Source organism: Struthio camelus, chromosome 4, assembly GCF_040807025.1.
Source record: "Struthio camelus isolate bStrCam1 chromosome 4, bStrCam1.hap1, whole genome shotgun sequence".
Classification (NCBI taxonomy): Eukaryota; Metazoa; Chordata; class Aves; order Struthioniformes; family Struthionidae; genus Struthio; species Struthio camelus.
The window spans coordinates 35,331,691-35,349,468 of NC_090945.1; the positions used below are offsets into that span (position 1 = coordinate 35,331,691).

Genomic DNA, 17,778 nt, shown 5'->3' on the forward strand with positions numbered 1-17,778 from the left:
GCCATATCTATCTGCTCTTTCTAACATTAAAAAGTGTGTTTATAATTTTACTTATAATAGCATTAATCCTCATGTAATTTTATACCATCCCAACTCAACTTAATTGCTTTTACTCTTTTTTCACAATCACAGCTTTCGATTTAATTATTTACCCTCTGAAAATAAAAAGTACACAAAATACATCCACTATCTTTTTCTCAGTGGTCCCTCAGAGCAAATCCTAGGCTTACTCTTAGGTTTGTTATTTTTTTCAGCTCTCTCTATGGAAACAAAATATTTGCAAAAGACAAATCCTATAGATTCAATGGAGCTCTACCCTGGCCAGTGAAAATACACCTTGATTTCGCTACCAATGTTAATAAGAAGTTTCTCTTCTGGAAATTTCAAGTATTTTATAGGAGGAAAATGAAAGTTCCCCTCCTCCTCTGAACATCGCAAAGTATACTTCAGCACTTTAAGTTTTTTTGTAATGGAATCGAAGACTTAAAGATATTTAAGTATTCAACAACTTTTGTTTAACACATCACAAAAAGATGGAAAGGTTTTAGGCAGTGGGTAGACAACACTAGTGAGTCAGTATGAGCCTTTGAAGCTATAAATAGAAATACTTTCTTTAACGTACCTTCGTATAACAACTTACTTTTTTAGAATCTAAAGGACCAGGTGAAAAGGCTGAAATATCCAGCAACTCAAACCACTTTATTCTATTAAGGATCACACAGATAACCTAACTAAGCATTTTTCACTCAAAATGAAAATGACTTGGTCATGATTTTTAAGCAAGCACCATCTCATCTACTGGGAAACTGGATTTAGCTTAACTTCAATTCCTGGAATAATATTAGAATAAATAATCAAACAGACTGCTCCTAAGCATCTAGAGGAAACATGACAATGTGTTACAACCAACACCAATATGTCAAGAGCAAATCTCACCAAATTAATCTTTTATTATTATTTTTATTTAGATTCATCTATTATATAGAAAGAGGTCTGGTTAAAAAAAAAAAAAAGAGGAGACAGAAAAGGCCACATATTGAAAGTTAGAAAAGTTTTTCTCATTGTCATAAAACATTCCTGTAGAATATTAGGGAAACACGGTCTACCTGTAACTATTGTTAGGTGAGTGTAAATTACCACTTGTAGGAAGTCCCACATACACATTAGTTGTCAACAGTTCACTGTTAGAAAAGAAAAACACATTCAGTGAGGTTCCACAGGTGCCTGTCCTGGGTCCAGTATATCATATAGTATTTTCACTAAGGATTTGGATTATGGAATGGAAAGATTGCTTCTTAAGGGTTCAAATGATACCAAGCTAGAAAGAAAGGAAAGCATGTTGAGGGGCAACTTCAGAATTCAAAACAATTATCAGAATTATACAATTTCCACAAAATGTTTCAATGTCTATCAGTCTTCTCTCTTCTAAGAAAAGCTATTCTGTCTGAGAAACGAACCACAGTAGACTAGCTGAGCTCAAAGCTGGAATGTTTTCAATCCATAAAGCAAAACTTAAACAAACAAACAAACATAATGACCCTAAAAATCACACATATTTGAAGAAATGATAAGGAGTTCAATACATGTACGAATTAGAAGAGGGAGATAGGTCTTACTCGGTTACTTGAAGCTCACTCATTGGTTTCCTCCTCACAAAAGACAGAATTTTATGCAAACACAGGAAAACCTTCTCATAGACAGCCTGATATACACATACTAACCCTTCTGCCATGAAAGGTACATATATTTTTAAATATGGAAACAAGGTCAACAGTTGCTTCTATTAGTATCTTTTTTCAATTTCATAGGCTTGCAGTTTGAGGATACAGATACATGAATGCACATACTGAGCCTGAGGTCAGGTATGAACCTGAAGCAAACAATGCTATGGCAATCACATACCAACAAATAGGCTGTGCTTCTCAGCTGAGAGAAAGAGAAAGCGGGTTTCAAAAAGAATGCAAAAACATAGGCTGCTTTAGCCAAGTGTAAATTTTCTACTGCTGAGGCAGGATTAAACTGCATTATGTGTTCACGCCTCTTTTAAATCAACCCAGTTTGTTTAACTACAGATGCCATCCTGCTCAAACATCTGTGGCCTGAAGCAGCATTACCAGTCTCTTGTTGAATAAGAAGTAAATAGCAAAAGGAAATAAGGTCCAACCCAAAGAAACTCTGTGCTAAAAAAAAGCTTCCTTTGTACTTATGCTTTGTTTTCCATATGACTGAGTACTTTCAAGCTATAGATGGAATGCCAACAGGGGAAAAAGGTCTATGAATACTTATAGGCTTCTCCGTCTTCATCTCTATTTGCTGCTCTAAAAATTAAAATTATAACAACTTTAAAACGTCTTTTAAGATATTATTGTAAATGAATTTTAATTCAAATACTGTGCCCTGTTATAAAACACAAAGTACCAAGTATGACTGTTTGAATGCTGATACAACGCAGCATTTTGACCTCAGTGACTTACCTTGTTCCTCACTGATGAGACCCATATTTGCATGTGCTTGTGCTTCTTTTTTTCCACCATCAATTTTTATTAGTTGAGCAGTGTTAAAGCATTGTTCATAGAAGTAATTCCTTAACCATTTGTCCTCAGGGTCATTAAAGCAGTAGGCCAAGTTAAGCTGGTTATTGTACACTTCCTCATAGCACCCTTTAAAACAAAAAATACAGTCAAAACATTAGATTATCATCAGCTTTCACAAATTTTACACAGTACAGCAATAATCATATAATGAAAAATTAAGGGCTATTTACATATCCATCAGTTAAATACTGCCAAATTCTCCTAAATATTCAGTCAAGGAAATATGAGAAGAGGAAAAGATAATCTTCTGAATTAAAGCATAATTGAAAACTTACTCTAGCAAAACCACAAGAAAATTACTATCATTTCTGTATTAAAAATATACATATTTCAATAAAACATGGAAAACCTAGGTAAGAAACTGACTTACCAAAGGAGAGAAGCTAGTGTGAACAAAAAGAGCATAGAGCCAGTCACTACTGGAGAAGGGTACGCCTGAGCCACCGAGACCTGGAAAGGCACGGGTAGCTTTCAGAACAGGTCTAAGGCAGCAGCTGTGATGATGGGGATAACCAAAAAACCCACTCTGTTATTTTCCTACCATTTTACACATTTAAAGTGAGACTAATGAGAAAGACTGGGAGTTTTTATGTACAGTCTTATTTTTGTTACCTTATCACTGTTACAAACTAAGGACAAACTGAAATTTTATATCTTGAAGATGTAAAGAGTCCATCAAGGTACTGCTCTTAGAACAAATGTAGAAAGCAGAGAAGCCTCAAAGCCCCACATCTCCTTTATGAGTTGAAGGAAAGAATACTTTCAGTTCCCACTCTTTTTCATTTCACCAGCCAGCTTAATGAACAGTTATGATTTACTTTGCACAGAAATTAGCAGTCCCACAGAGTATCATTTCATAGACTATCCCTAAAATAAAAAGAAAATGCTGCAGGTCCCAAATATAAGTAGCATTACAAAATGCATTATTCACAACTTAAAATTACAGAATGAGAGCTTCTATGGAATTAGAGATACTTCTCTCAGAAGAGTACCTTTGAAAAAAAAAATCTCAGGAGATTATTCCAAAGCTCTACTGATTTGGACTAGAGACCTAAAACTTAAAGATACTTGACAATTCTTATCAAACTGCTTCTCCCTAAGGGGAATTTGAAGTATCTCTTCTCTACAAGATGGTGAAGAATATAAGAGATAATAAAGTGTAACATATTTTGATATAATTCACAGCTGAATTTATTGCTGGCAAAACTAAATGAATTTGCTTCCCCAAACTCTGCTTATGTCAGATTTGAATGTGAGCAATTAGTTAAATTCCATTGTAATTTTGATTGCTCACTTAGTGTGCTTGTGGCTGCTAAATGAATGTAAGCCAAAGATCATGTTCTTAAAAGAATTTTAATGTAGTTGGGTAAGAAAGTAATTAAGATTCACAAATCTTGCAGCAGGTAAAAGAATGTTTGGTTAAGCTAGATATGTGAACAGAACTGCTTTGCTTTCGGGAGTTACGCAATTTGTAAGCTTTGCTAAACAAAGAAAGAAGAGGAAAAGAAAGAGAAAAACCCTTACCCCTGGATGTAGAATGCCCCATAGAAATTAATGGGGGAAAAAAACACGCCTGATTTCAATACAGGCAAGATTTAATTTTGAAACTATGATGCTATGTCAAACATTTTGATCAAAGGCTGGAGTCAAAGTCCTTTTGTTTGTTTACCAGAGGAATTGTTAGGGAAAAGCCAACTTTCAAAAGGGAATAATTTCTTGATTGAAAATTCTACCTCCTATGTGAGTCACCTGTGTTGTCTGGAAAAAACAGCATTAATTACTCAAAACAGTACTTTGTTTGCATCTCTTCACAGCTCTTTATTTTAGCTTAAACCAAATAAGAGAGTGTTTCCCCAGCCTCATCTCTTGTATGTTTTGTCTCAAAATTAAAAATTACTTATGTTCTACTAGAAAGCAATCTAAATTTTTCATGCTGTCTGTTGTCATGACTAAGTTTTTTAACTTCAGAATGTCTTGATAAAGCACTTCGGCATATTGCACAACACACTAAGAACTTTATTCTGACTTCTGAAAGAATCCCATTACCATCATTTCTGCAGTCTTCAATACATTTATCTAGTATTTACTTCTCCTTCATTTTTGATCTGATCTTGGCCATTTTGGACAACATTAGCTGATTCTTCTCTGCTTGAAGTTTTCTGAAACCAAGCTGAAATATCTTTTTTCCAGTTCTTGAACACTCATTGTTTTTGTCTTTTGATTTGCAAACTCATTCTTCTCCTTGTTAAACAATACTTCTTTGTTGTTTATCTAACTTTTGCTTTTCTATTTACTATTTTGCTTTCCTATTTACCTTCTCTACAGGTTTTCCCCTATCAAATGGCATATTTTCTATCCTTTCAACAATTCCTTAATCAGCTTCCATTAAAATATGTAAAATTGTCATTTAAAACCAGTCTGTGTTATAAATTTCTAGTACTTTAAATAACGTATCACTCTTTCCAAGAAATGAGAGTATGTAACAATCTCTTTACAATCACCAAAATAGAAATACCCTAGAAATTACTTTGAGATGATCATCTCATCCTTTGCATCTAAGGTTTGAAATGTCAGCACCAAAACATCAGCTGAAGTTTAGAAAAAGTCTGTCTCTAAGAGAAATAATTAACAATATATAAACATAATGTATTCTTAAGCATAACATTCTTCATGGCTATGAATTCCATGTCTGTTGTTACTCTCAAGGCTGAAAAAGTACCTCTTCTTCAGAATATCCAACAGCATGTACCATATGAAACTTATTTATACATTAGAAATTAAGACTATTTTTGTACAATAACCTTATGAAAATCTCTGCAGATGATACTGGAAGGGAAGTAACAGAACTGGTTAGGCCTTAGCACTTGTCTGTGTATCTATGCGTGCGCATACACACACACACACACATATATAAATAAATGAGACATATAGTTGAGATTCATCCAATGTAACTTAGATATAGACTTGTATTACCTAGAATCCCTTTACTCAGTGAAGAAAAGCTAATAATCCATGGCTGTGTTTTATCTCATCCCAAGTTAAACATCTATTGTGCCACAAGACAGCACTGCTCTAAAACTTATTTCAAAAGTGGAAGGCAGAGGTTCCCATGAAGACTCCAACTACATAAACAAATAATCCCATTAACAGACAGAGAAATATAAACACTAATTATAGTGATTACTAGTATTTTGTAAGATAACAATGCACATTATAAACTGATTACATCAAAGTGAAAAGGAACTGAGAAGATATCAGAAGATACATACAAATGGTTACCATAAGACAATAATAAGAGGAAAGGGAATCGGATTGTTGTTGGGAAAAGAACACAAGATATGGATTTGCTGCCTTTAAAATCTTTGCTAGAAGATATCAACGTACTAGTACTACATAGAATTATGCAAATGATTTCAGGTAGGGCCCTACAAATCTCAAGAGATGGAACTGACCTGAGGCTGACTATTCTTGCTGCCACAGCTTTGATTGAATGAACTTTAACGTGACCCTCAGATGACTATCCTACCAGTGAATAACAATGAGAAGTGCACAAAGACAACCATTTCTCTGTAATTGTCTTGGACAGTGGCTGCCCAGATATGCTGATGTCACAACAAAACGAACCCCCAAAGACAGACTTTTAAAAGCCAGATTGTCTTCTAGATTCAAAGTCTCTTTGATTTACAAATCTAGGAATTCACTGAGATTATTCTGACAGCGGTAAAGCCAGATCATCAGATTTAGTCAAAGTGAACTTTTATCTCCCCGAGAGAAGAAAAATATTAAAATAGGTAAATACTCTTGTCTATAAAATCTCCCATAGGTAGGTCATAGATAGTTCAGCTTTGACCTTTCTGATTTTTGTAAAGTAAATTCTCTACATCTGAAATAGAATACAGGTAATATACAGAAAGCATTTTTATTTATCAGTTGATACAAAAAAATCCCACATTTATATCTACCGCTTATCAGAGTGGGAATGACAGCATTGGCATGTGAAACTGAATGAACAGGAAAAAAAAGTGAGAGTCATGCAAGCAGTTATAAAATACAAATTCCTGTTTTTAAACAGGAAACAATTAAGAAAGTTAAGAAAGATAAAGGTTCCAATGCTGCTCTTCAAAATCTTTCAAAAATTTTTGAATCTTTCAAAAATTACATTAACTTCATAAAACACTGGAAGCTTCATTCAGGTGTTTTAGAATATTTAAGATACAGGAATGAGAGAACACATTGCAAATATGAACTGGAGGATGGATACCCAACATGGCAGCTAAATAGACCTTGTTGGAGCAGATGGTGAGGCCTGATAGTTTCTGGGTTTGAATATCACTGAAGATCTGAAATAGGGCTGAGAACAGGCCTCACAGGCAATTATCCAACAGAACATTTTTTCAACACCAAAATACCAAACTGAAAGCAAAAGTATTTCATAAAGATTTTCTCCATTTCAACTACTTTAGGTTCAAACAGAAACTAAATTAAAAGATCATGCTCTGCTGCAGAATTTTTTATTTTGTAATTTTTATTACAGAATATAAAATACAGAGAACGGATTTTTTTCATTTTGTTTGACTTGCACTTTTCAAAATATTTTATTTTCATTGTTTTTTTTGGAATTGGAATGCCAAACTCACTTAGCTAATATATATACAAATTCAGAGGAAAGGTTGTTACAGGATAGCATGCTGACACTGTCAAATTTCATGTCACTTCCTGAACAATAAAGGAGGACTGAAAGGTAGGCACTGCCACTGTTTCCTAGAAGTCACGAGGGAGGCAGGAAGAACAACAGAGTGCAAATATTCTGCCCCAAATAGTACTAGGTTCATACAGGGAGTCTGTTCAGTGCAAGTATAACGCATATAAAAATGGTGAGGAAACGGTCATGAGAAATTTGTCAAGTAAGGATAACGATATGTAACGATAATGATATAAGGCAATTCAAGTGGTAATTTAGGACACTAAAGGGGAACTCCAAGCTGTTGGAATGAAAACACACTACTACAATTTTCTAAGACTTCTGTTGAAGTCAATGGTAGTTCTACAATTGGCTATGTTTTGAGAAGGCTTGGCTTCTTTCCAGTGCAGTATCGCTTCACTTCTTGTAAGCTAATTACAAAACTAATAAACCTCTCCATTGGTCTCTAGTGGCTGCTATGTTTTTTCCTCTGAAACAATATTAAGTAGAGGAGGATATACCTGCTTAGAAAATAAAACAGTCTTCCTTTTCCCATTCCCCCCCAAATAAATAAAACTACACTTCCTGCAAGCAAATATTCCTATAGGTTTTGGCATATTTATCTGTTTTCTTTTTTGATGCACAAATTCTTTCCATTTTCTTATTTGTTTTCCAAAATAGCATGGGTAACATGATTATTGCAATGTTTCTGGTCCAGCCTAAGGCATAAGTCTGAAATCTTACAGAAAAGCTTATGACTGTAAAATGCCAAACTGTTTTCAACCTTAAGTACCTCGGATCTGAGTAGAAAGACAAAGATTTTTCAGTGTGAACACATCAAATTTTCATGCTTTCTTCATACGCCTTCTGAAAAGTCATCTTTTATGACAACAACAAATGATAACTCATACTGTCCAAAGTCTTCTCTAGAAAAGAGCCAAGTTAGCATGTTCTTCTAAGACTTTTGTGTTTGGCATTCTCTAGAACACGGGTTAGCAGCCTGTAGCACATGGATAGATTTTCAATTTAGCACAGCACCGAGGTGACATGGGATCAGGGACTAGGAGCAGATGCAACTTGAGAGAGGCAACAACTTCCAGGTCTTAACTCCTACTTTCCCCCAGCTGTCCCCAACAATCAGCTAATAAGCTCCTTTGAAGGCATGCACATACTGAATTATTAGGTCCAGGCACTGACTTTGGCACAGTGAACACAGTGACCTGTCACCGTTGTGCTCACTGCTAGATGCGGTTGCAGCCACTGAAATGTGAATTTTCCAGTCTGTTTTTTGCTCTCCTGCTCTAGCAAAGTCAAGCCACTGGCTGAGAGAGCTCTTCCTTTAACTACCTTTGAGCTGAGACTTGCCTTGCATCCCCTTCAGCTAGTAAAGCAGTGGTAAAACCAGCCCACCCTAGCAAGCACTGATCACATGAGCTCTTCATAGGTTCAAGGCCTGTGCTAGTCACCATAGGTTAGGGTTCTACAGTCACAGTCAGGGTTCAAACCCATATTTAATATGCAATTCCGATTCAGTATAGCTGAACAGCAATACTTCCCAAACCCTTCTGAAATTATATTGACAGAGCTGCCCCCTACTTTGAAAACCACCAAATCTAGCACATGATCACTGAGGCTGACCTCAGCTGAAAATACAAGACTGATGCTTCACAGTATAATTTGCATACTATCAAGCGTTCTTCTTCATAGGTTCAGTGCTAACTAACTAAAAGTAGCTATGCAATACTTTCTGGAGATGATTCAAAGGAGCACCTTAGCCTAAAGAGCACACAGACCCAACAAGTATATCAGCAATACATTTTTAAATAATAAGAGAGCTGTGTGCCTGACTCTGACTGAGTCACATTCATAGGGTAAAATCTGCAAATACCAGCTTACAGCTTTTGATTTCACTTCTAAGTATTTTTGTGCAAGGAATAGAAAAATTTAACACTAAAATGAACTGTTCTGCCATGCACATATTAAACTGGATGCTGTCGAAAAATTCTGAAATATAAGCTAAGTAAAATACTTAGCTGAATTTCCTTTGTTTTTACTTCCTCCCTATGACTCATCCAAACACACAGAGATACCTAGCCAAACTTTGTCTGGGCTTCTCTCAGACACAAAATGGACAAGAGGAATTCCACTCAGCTGGCATATCTATGTCATCATTTGTTCACAGGTTGTCAGCAGCCAAAGGACACTCAGTTAGCAACCCACAGTGTCGGAGAAGGACGGGACTGCAGTTTCAGATTCTCTCTCCTGCTCATCTGCAAAACAAGCCTGAGTAGGGAGGGGCTAGCGAGCTACGGCTCTTCAAAAGGATAGCAAGGATGACATATCAGCGCTACTATAGCTTTCAAGGACATTTATACCTTTAAGCAAAAATACTCTGGGAAGTACAATCCATTCCACATCCTCACCATTCCACAGCCTCAAAATACAATTTTCTCTGAGTAAAAGACAACGCTATATTCAGACCCTATCAAGAAATAACTGCATATCTCAAATGCTGATCTATATACATGCATTGCTTTGGCATTTGTCCTGTGTTGTGCTTTAAAAAAGCCCTGCTACTATAAAGATTTTAACAGGAAAGTCACCTCTTCTTCCCACTCCCTGAGACCAAATTAGCTTAGTTCACAACTGAAGCAAGATGAAGGAGTAATTATTTGCATCAAAAAAGACCAAATATGAATGCTGTCAACAAGTATTGCCAATATTTCTGCTAGTTTTTCAGGATAATGCTGGTTTCTACCTAGGACAAAATAAGTCTATCAGCTATTTTGCTGAGAAGCTGCAAGGATTAATGGTAACCCTCTATTTTTAAATACTTGGGAGGTATTCAAATACAATGCCAAGAAGATTAGGTTAGAGACACAAATAAGATTTTCTCTGCACACAAAATAATACTAGTAATAGACGATTTAAAAGAAAGACTCCTGTATGACTTGGAGTTCAGTCAAAATGCTTGTGCCACTAAACATTAAATCACAGAGAACATTTGCTGGTGTAAGTAAAGACAAACAGTCTGTCCAGCATAAAGCTAGTAAACAAAATACCGTGATTTTCAAACCCAGAAGCAAAAAAACAAAAAAAAAACAAACAAAAAAAACCCCACTGCTCTTTAATATCAGTCTCCACACCACGGTGGACCACGTTGCTTCTGCCCAAGTAAACAATTTATATCCAGCATTGTAGTGTCCTAGAACTACAGACTATCAGAAAAATGAAAAGATTAACTTATTCCACCAATAAATCTGGAAGGGATGAATGAATACTAGCTTTCTCTGTGTCCTATGGTAACAATTACAAAACTGTAAACTTAGGAGCAGCAGCTCTATGTTATATTCCCTATAAGACAACAACATCCTATGATGCAAAAATATCTGGTGAGATATTGAGTAATAAGTGGGAAAAGTTATTTACTGACAGGGTAAGTAATTTTTTGTGAGATGAATAGTCTATGAACATATTCCTCACTTCGTGCATTTATGTTCCGGGCACTTGAGTCAGAGGTGGCTCTGCTCAGCAGCCTGTAATTCTTTTCTACCTTCCCAACTGCAACCAAGTCTGTAACAGCAGAAAACACTCAAATCAAGTATTAATAGAGAAAATTTAAGTCTTATTCAGAACACACAGACTGCAACAAAAAGAAAGCTCTCAAGCAAATTTCTAGCTCCTATTAGGGTAAGACCCAAAAATACCAGTGCGGTTGGGAGGATACGATACTCTTGAAGTCAAGATAAACCTAGGCAGGTGACATATGGCAGTATAATAGCCACATAAATGGTTTATGCTCAAATTGGAGATCTGGATCATGATATAAGTTCAGAAGAAACATAGATCAAGTTTACAAGAGGCAGAAGAACAATATAAACAAAAGAATACAGAAAGAGTCCAGACCTAGAAGAATTTAAAGCATCGTAAAATGGTAATGAAATACTGCTATTGAAATACTGCTACTATATTGTAATACTGCAATACTACAGTAGCAGTAATACTGCTACTGCTATAGGCTATACCTATGCCAAGCAACTGTTATTAACAGGTTATTTACAAACAAAACGTCTGAGCTTTGCCACAGGAAAGCAGAGGATTCTTTAGCCTTTTATACCCCCTCACTGCAAATGGGACTTAGGGGATAAAAAGTATGTACACAGTGTCTCAGTACATACTATTTTCCTCAATAGCAGAGTAAGTATATGGACTATCAGATAATGGAGGACTCGTAAAACTTGGCAAAATAAAGTTTTCTTTAATCACACTAGGTTTTTATTCTTTGGCGAGATTTCTTCTATCTCCTTAGAGTTTAGCAAAGAGATATTTATTTGATCATGGATCTTCAAAGGTATAGTAAATTAAGTCACTGAACTAGAAAACACCTCCTTATGCAACCTGTCCAGTTAAAACAAACTTTGTATAGCAACAAACTTTAAGTCAAAAGAGTGGTCATTTGTAGGTAAGTCATCACCTAAAAGTCATCACAATGGAATATATTTATTTCTGTCATTAACAGAAAATGTAAAAAAATGCAGCTATGCTTAAGTACTGAAATTGTATTTTAAAAATATAATACTTTCACTTAGATCTAGCACAAGTTATTTTTTCTTTTTTGAAATCTTGTTTCAATTGCAGATTATCTTTGAATTGCTATGATCATTAAACAGCAAATAGCACGTTAACCAATATAATGCTTACATTTTGTTCTACCATCTCTCTTGCCCGTTCCTGGACAGTCCACTTACCACTTTAGGCTCAAAACTCATCCCCTTCATGAAGTTTAAATCTGTCTAAAAACTTAAAAATCTTAAGGTTTTTTTCCATAGTTTTACATCTGAGATGTCTTCTTCACCATGACTGTTGGCTCAGGACAGCATACCTGAAACAGGTAGATTCCCTCTCTGGCTAGCCTGGCATTAGTAACATCAACTATACCATAAAATTCTCACAGTTCACAGCCCCAAATATTATTTTTAGCTTTCTAAGCCACTTTCGACTTGAACTGTGATGGCTAAGGAGCAAATGCAGGTCAGTAAGGCTGCTACAGGGCGATAAGTTCCAGCCGAAGGGTGAGGTATACTGCTGAATAACTCTTAAATGTTGTCAACTAATGTTGTCAGGAGATCATAAGCCAGAGCCCCAAGTGATTTGATTAAAAATCAGAGAGTAACCGGATTACCAGAATTACTGAATTCGTATTTAATATACTAATAATTCATATGTTATCCTCACAGCATTAGTAGTTCTAACATCAGCAACATGACTTAGCTTCCACCCCTTCACATAGCAGATAGTTCAAGCACGGAAACTGGTGAAAAAAATCAAAGCTCAAACTATACCCTCATCTAGCAATTCAGTGAAGATGCACTGCTTGAACACTGGCCAACTCTATTGGCACAGTCTCATTAGTTTATTCTGTTTTAACCAATTTTAACAGGCAAAGTTGGGGGAGACACTCTCATAGAGGAAAGACACAATCAGTCAGCTGACTAGCGGTATCTGGTCTCTGTGAGAGAGGAAGGGCTTCTGGAGCCCAGCACACAACAACTGCTGGACTCAGGGAGAGGCAAGGGCCTCTTCCTTTCACAGAAGCAGAACCTGCACAGTCAGCAGCACCCTGACTCTCTGAAAGCATGTCCGCCAACTCTACTGTCTCACATCAGTTTAAGAACACTGAAAAAGATCTTGCCTCTCCAGAGGCACTGAAGAAGGGCAAAAGACTCTCCTCAGACAGCTGCAGGAACCAGGCCCATCAAGATATGGCGTATCTACTACTTTTTGAATGTTACAGCATTGGCAGATATGCTGCTGTTAGGGCAGTTCAAGGGCAAAACTTCTCTCTTGTACTCCTGGGAATTACAGGGGTTTCTATTCAGGTTTTAGTTGCAGTTCAGAAAAATCCAAAGATTCTTTCCTATCATGGAGAGGTTAAACTTTCTGTCCAGAATTACAGTGAATTAAAGACAAATGGCTTTCACAGCAAGTATAGAATAAACATTTAAAATGAGCAGTTTTTAAATGATGAAGGTTATTCTTTTATTCTTTGTTAAAATGAAGTTTTCTGTTTCTGAAGTTCAGGCAAAAAGTTCAGGTCCCAAACTCACAAGCTTAACTTTAGATTCCCCTCCTTGTCATGATCAAAATGTAACTTGAAACAAGACACATATAATGAAATCTGCTCTGCTACGAAACAGGTTTGTAGTAGGAGTTTTATCTGCTTCCATTCCTACAATTACTCCAAAGGAGAAAGACAGAATAAGTTACGTTACTATTTATTGCAAAAGGAAATGATAAATATGAGAGCTTAGTAATCAGTACCTAGCAGAAAAAATTTGGAGTAGGTCTTCACTAATATCTAGTAACTCACTGGTGGCATGTTACTTCTCTGTGCCACGTTTTATGTGACATGTTCATAAACCTTTTAAAGTCAGTCACAAATTCAAATACAGTTAGCAGATAGGGTATTTAATAAAATCAGAATTATAGAACTATTTCTGCATGAAACAATATGTCACCTATTCAAATCAACAGAGAAAGAAAGATAATAAATAATGAAATTGTAAGAAAAATAACTGAGATGTTTTCAAAGCTACAAACATACCAAACATGTCTGATGGTATCATAACGCACTCTGGATATTTTCCCTCTTTTATTTCACAGAACCTCTCCTGGTATCCGCAGTTCCTAATCATTTATTCTATAAATACAGCTTAGTTGACTAAGGCTGAAATGTGCTAAGATGCAGTAACGTTTCAAATTCATACATGAAACAATTTGGAAGCTTCCCCCAGGCATTCACGGCTGCGGCTCCCGCTGCTCAGCTACCCACAATCCCCCCATTTACCTGCTCGCTGGGCTGCCTCAGCCCTGGTCAGGAAGTGGTAAAGCTGATCCAGCTTATCAGGCTGTTCCTCCAGGGACTTCTGCTGCCATATGGCTGACCCAGGCCCTGCAGCCTCCCTCAAGGCATTCCACTTCTGTATCAGAGTGAAGAGCTCGGAGAAGGACTTGTGATAACCCTGTCGCAGCATGTCTATGCAGATGTTCTTCTTGTATGAATTCCTCCAACTGGGAATAAGAAAGGTGGATTTTAATCCTTTAAACCTGTATTCTGTTCTCCACCTTACTAAATAAGTACAGATACTAAAACAGTTTTCAAGAAGAGACCTCTGCAGCTCACCAGTGGGGAAGGGATATTTTCTCCCCTACTCAAAAAACATTCTGTTAATATATGATTAAGGAGGTCCCACCCTACGGAAGTAAATATAACAACAGTGAATAAATACCCAAATATATATTGCAAATATGTTAAAAATATATTGGTATTCTTCAGCTGCCACTGGCCAAAGAGGCTGACTGATGGGAAAAAGAGATGTTTACATTAGTTCATGGAAACAATAAACTCTTAGTTTGCTTTAAAACAGTGTACAGGGAAAAATGAAGCACATTCTGCATGTCAAAACAATGTATATGTTAAATAGTTTTGCTGGAGGTTACTACGATGGGTTGGTTTAAAATGTCAAACAAATGCTATGCCAGAAACATAATCATTACGTATTATTTTGCTTCTGTTTAACATATAACTTCAGCTGGGAATGGTATACTGATACAGAAGTTTGATGATTCTCCCTGATTTTAAAAATCAAGTGATATTTCCACAAAGCTACAATGATGAATTTATATCAACATTATACCATTCATAAACACTGATGAGAAATATATATCAAAAAGATGCATGATTAAATATTCTCAAGAGGTAATAGATCTTTTGAGGCACTATTTACAGAAATAACGCAAATATTTCTTTCACGTAGCATGAAACAACCACTGCACCCCATCCTGGAACAAGCTACAAGTCCAGTAGCACTGCTTTCAACCCTAATGCATGTATGTAAAGGTTTGCACAAGTAGGTGTCTAGTGTGAGAAAACAAACCTTTGCTCCAGTAAAATGATAAGGACCTAGATGTGCTAATTTTATTTTGTAATTTTGATTTAAGTTTCCAAACTATTTCCAAAACTGTCTGTTTGAATTAAAACGAATTTACATGCCAATTCTCAAAGTCTTTAAAAGAAATACAGAATTCTGAAAACTGAGATTTATAGCACATAAAATAAATGCATATGAGCCTCATAGTAAACAATAGCCTAATGAGACGAATACTTCTGGGTTAAAAAGAGCTACTGCAGTTCTTTAACAGTTGTAATAAGAATGGAAATGGTGTAAACAACTTCTTAGCTAGATGTCCATGGAATAAACAGGAACATGATATTTAATAAGTTAATAAGCTGTGCTGTTTATTTCATATTTAATACCATTAAAATAAAATCCACTAATTATTACTCAGATGCAGATTAATCCTGCATACGTATTTTTCTTACATTTAAATTGCAAAGCTGAAGAGACAAATATTACACAATGCTAAAAGATACATGACAGGATTTAAGCTAAACAGTACTGAATTTATTTTTAATATATAAATAGGTGCTTTTCAAGATCGAAAAGCACACATTATACATGCATGGAAGGGAAAACATATAACCGTTCTGTGCCAGAAAACATTCGCAACATTTCTTTTCTAAAAGTAAATGAGAATACCTTTAAACATTTAAAATTTAATTTGTCAGAATATGCTAAAATTGGAATATATCAGATTCAAGATTTACAGCTTCAAAATACTGTGCAGATATTATGTTAATACATTGCAATGTATTCTCTACTCTTTCTTTTCTCTTTTTTTACATTTCCATCTAACTAAAAGAAAGTTGAAGAATGAAGGTAAAAAATTTCTACCAACTTCCACAGACTTGAAACTGAAACCTACAGTAATGAAACCCAAAGCAGTAGAATCACAATCTGTATAGTTGACATAGATACAGATACAAATTTATTTATTCATATAATGTGGTATATGTATTTATATGTTTGTGTACATGTATTAGATGAGTAGATATATTAGAAGAAAGAAAGAAAGTACAGCTAAAACATCATAAAAGTGACTAATCAAAATGCCATTTAGATAATCTTTAACACCGCATACAAGCTGAGCACAGTACCAATATTTATACAAACAGAAAAGTTGTGCCCATGTAACATATTATTTGCTGCAGATCAATGCATTTTACTTGAAGTCAAAGCACGTTTCCCCACAAACAGCGTAATAATGTTAATAAACAAACCAATACATTTACATACAGGAAAACAAGTCAGTTTTTACAAATCTGTTTTTCACCATTGTTTTAATAAAAGCCCACCGTGTCAGCTAACAAAGAAATTGAAGTAATGTTGAAATAATCATATAGCACAGACCACATCTTTTTCTCAGGCAAAGATAACTGTGTTTATAACAAATAAACAAACAAGCTGTCTAGCGCAGAAGCATTCAAATTTTAGAGATAACTTTTGCCTTTATTCTTCTTATTTATTTCACAAAGTAATTTCTAAAAATAGAAAATACATGAAGAGGAAAATAACATGTTCGTGTCCTTAAGTTACTGTTATGTATCAGCTGTAAGTGACTGATCATACATGAAGGATAAAATAGGGATAGAAATGAATGATATTATGGGGATGAATGATATTAGTGTCACCTAAGAGCTTGACACTGCAACAAATTCTGAAATTGCTTCAGTTATCAAAGTGGTTCTGGATGAAATTGCCAGCACTATTTTTCCAACACATAGTGCTTTTGAAAAGAATAGTAGTGTAGGTGACAGAAGTAAACTTTTTATTATATCTTCAAATAAACTATAACTGTTCAAAATGACTGTCTTCGCATATTGCGTCTTTATAACACCATGCAATATGTAAGGAGAGATTAAATGGAATGGCTCATGTTTTATATAACTGAATATTATTTTATTCCTAATATCAAAAACTGATATCTAATTAAATGCACATAAATTTTTTTTTTTAAAAGTTAACTTGTACTCTATGTTTCTACAACATTAATAAACTAGTTTATGCTAAACCTTTTGAACCTTACTGCCTAACAGAATAATTATGACATACTAGGAAACCATTAAGTTTATTTTTTTATATTGTGTCCATGCCAATTTTAGGATTCCTTTGAACAATTAGGTTACTGCGAGAAGCAAAATGGAAAAAGCCTGGCCTTTTATTCAGTTAAAGTGGAGACTTTCAAAAGGTTTAATGGTCTCTGGGGGCATCTACTGGAAATCTGGAAAACTGCACTCAGAACATGCTAATCGTGCCGCTGTCAGCGCAACAAGACACGGCTGCAGAACAAAGAAAGGCACCAGCACCGATGGCGTTCACTGTGCGCACCGCGGCCAGGACGCGCAGCGAAGCACCGGGACTGCAGTGCACGCCCTGGGAGCGACTCGGGCTCTCCGCGCCCAGCGCCACAGAAACGCGGCACCGACCCCACCACCGCGGCAGGCCCGGCTGGGCAAGCACTTGTGCCAGCCCAAGTAGAACGAGCTGGTGGTTTGGAAACGTTACCTGGGCTTAATTTCAAAATTGAATAGCGATGTGAAGA

The 17,778-nt window shown here is 35.8% G+C and overlaps 1 protein-coding gene across 5 annotated transcripts in view; it reads right to left on the reverse strand.

Annotated features, from left to right (window-relative positions):
• Positions 1–17,778, reverse strand: part of TTC29 (tetratricopeptide repeat domain 29) — a 219,937-nt gene that overhangs the window by 99,355 nt on the left and 102,804 nt on the right. For all 5 annotated transcript variants that reach the window (XM_068942226.1, XM_068942225.1, XM_068942223.1 and 2 more), the window contains 2 exons: positions 14,123–14,346; positions 2,475–2,660 (listed from right to left, as the gene is read on the reverse strand). In XM_068942226.1, the coding sequence (XP_068798327.1) occupies positions 2,475–2,660; positions 14,123–14,346 (410 nt within the window). The remainder of the gene's footprint in view (positions 1–2,474; positions 2,661–14,122; positions 14,347–17,778) is intronic.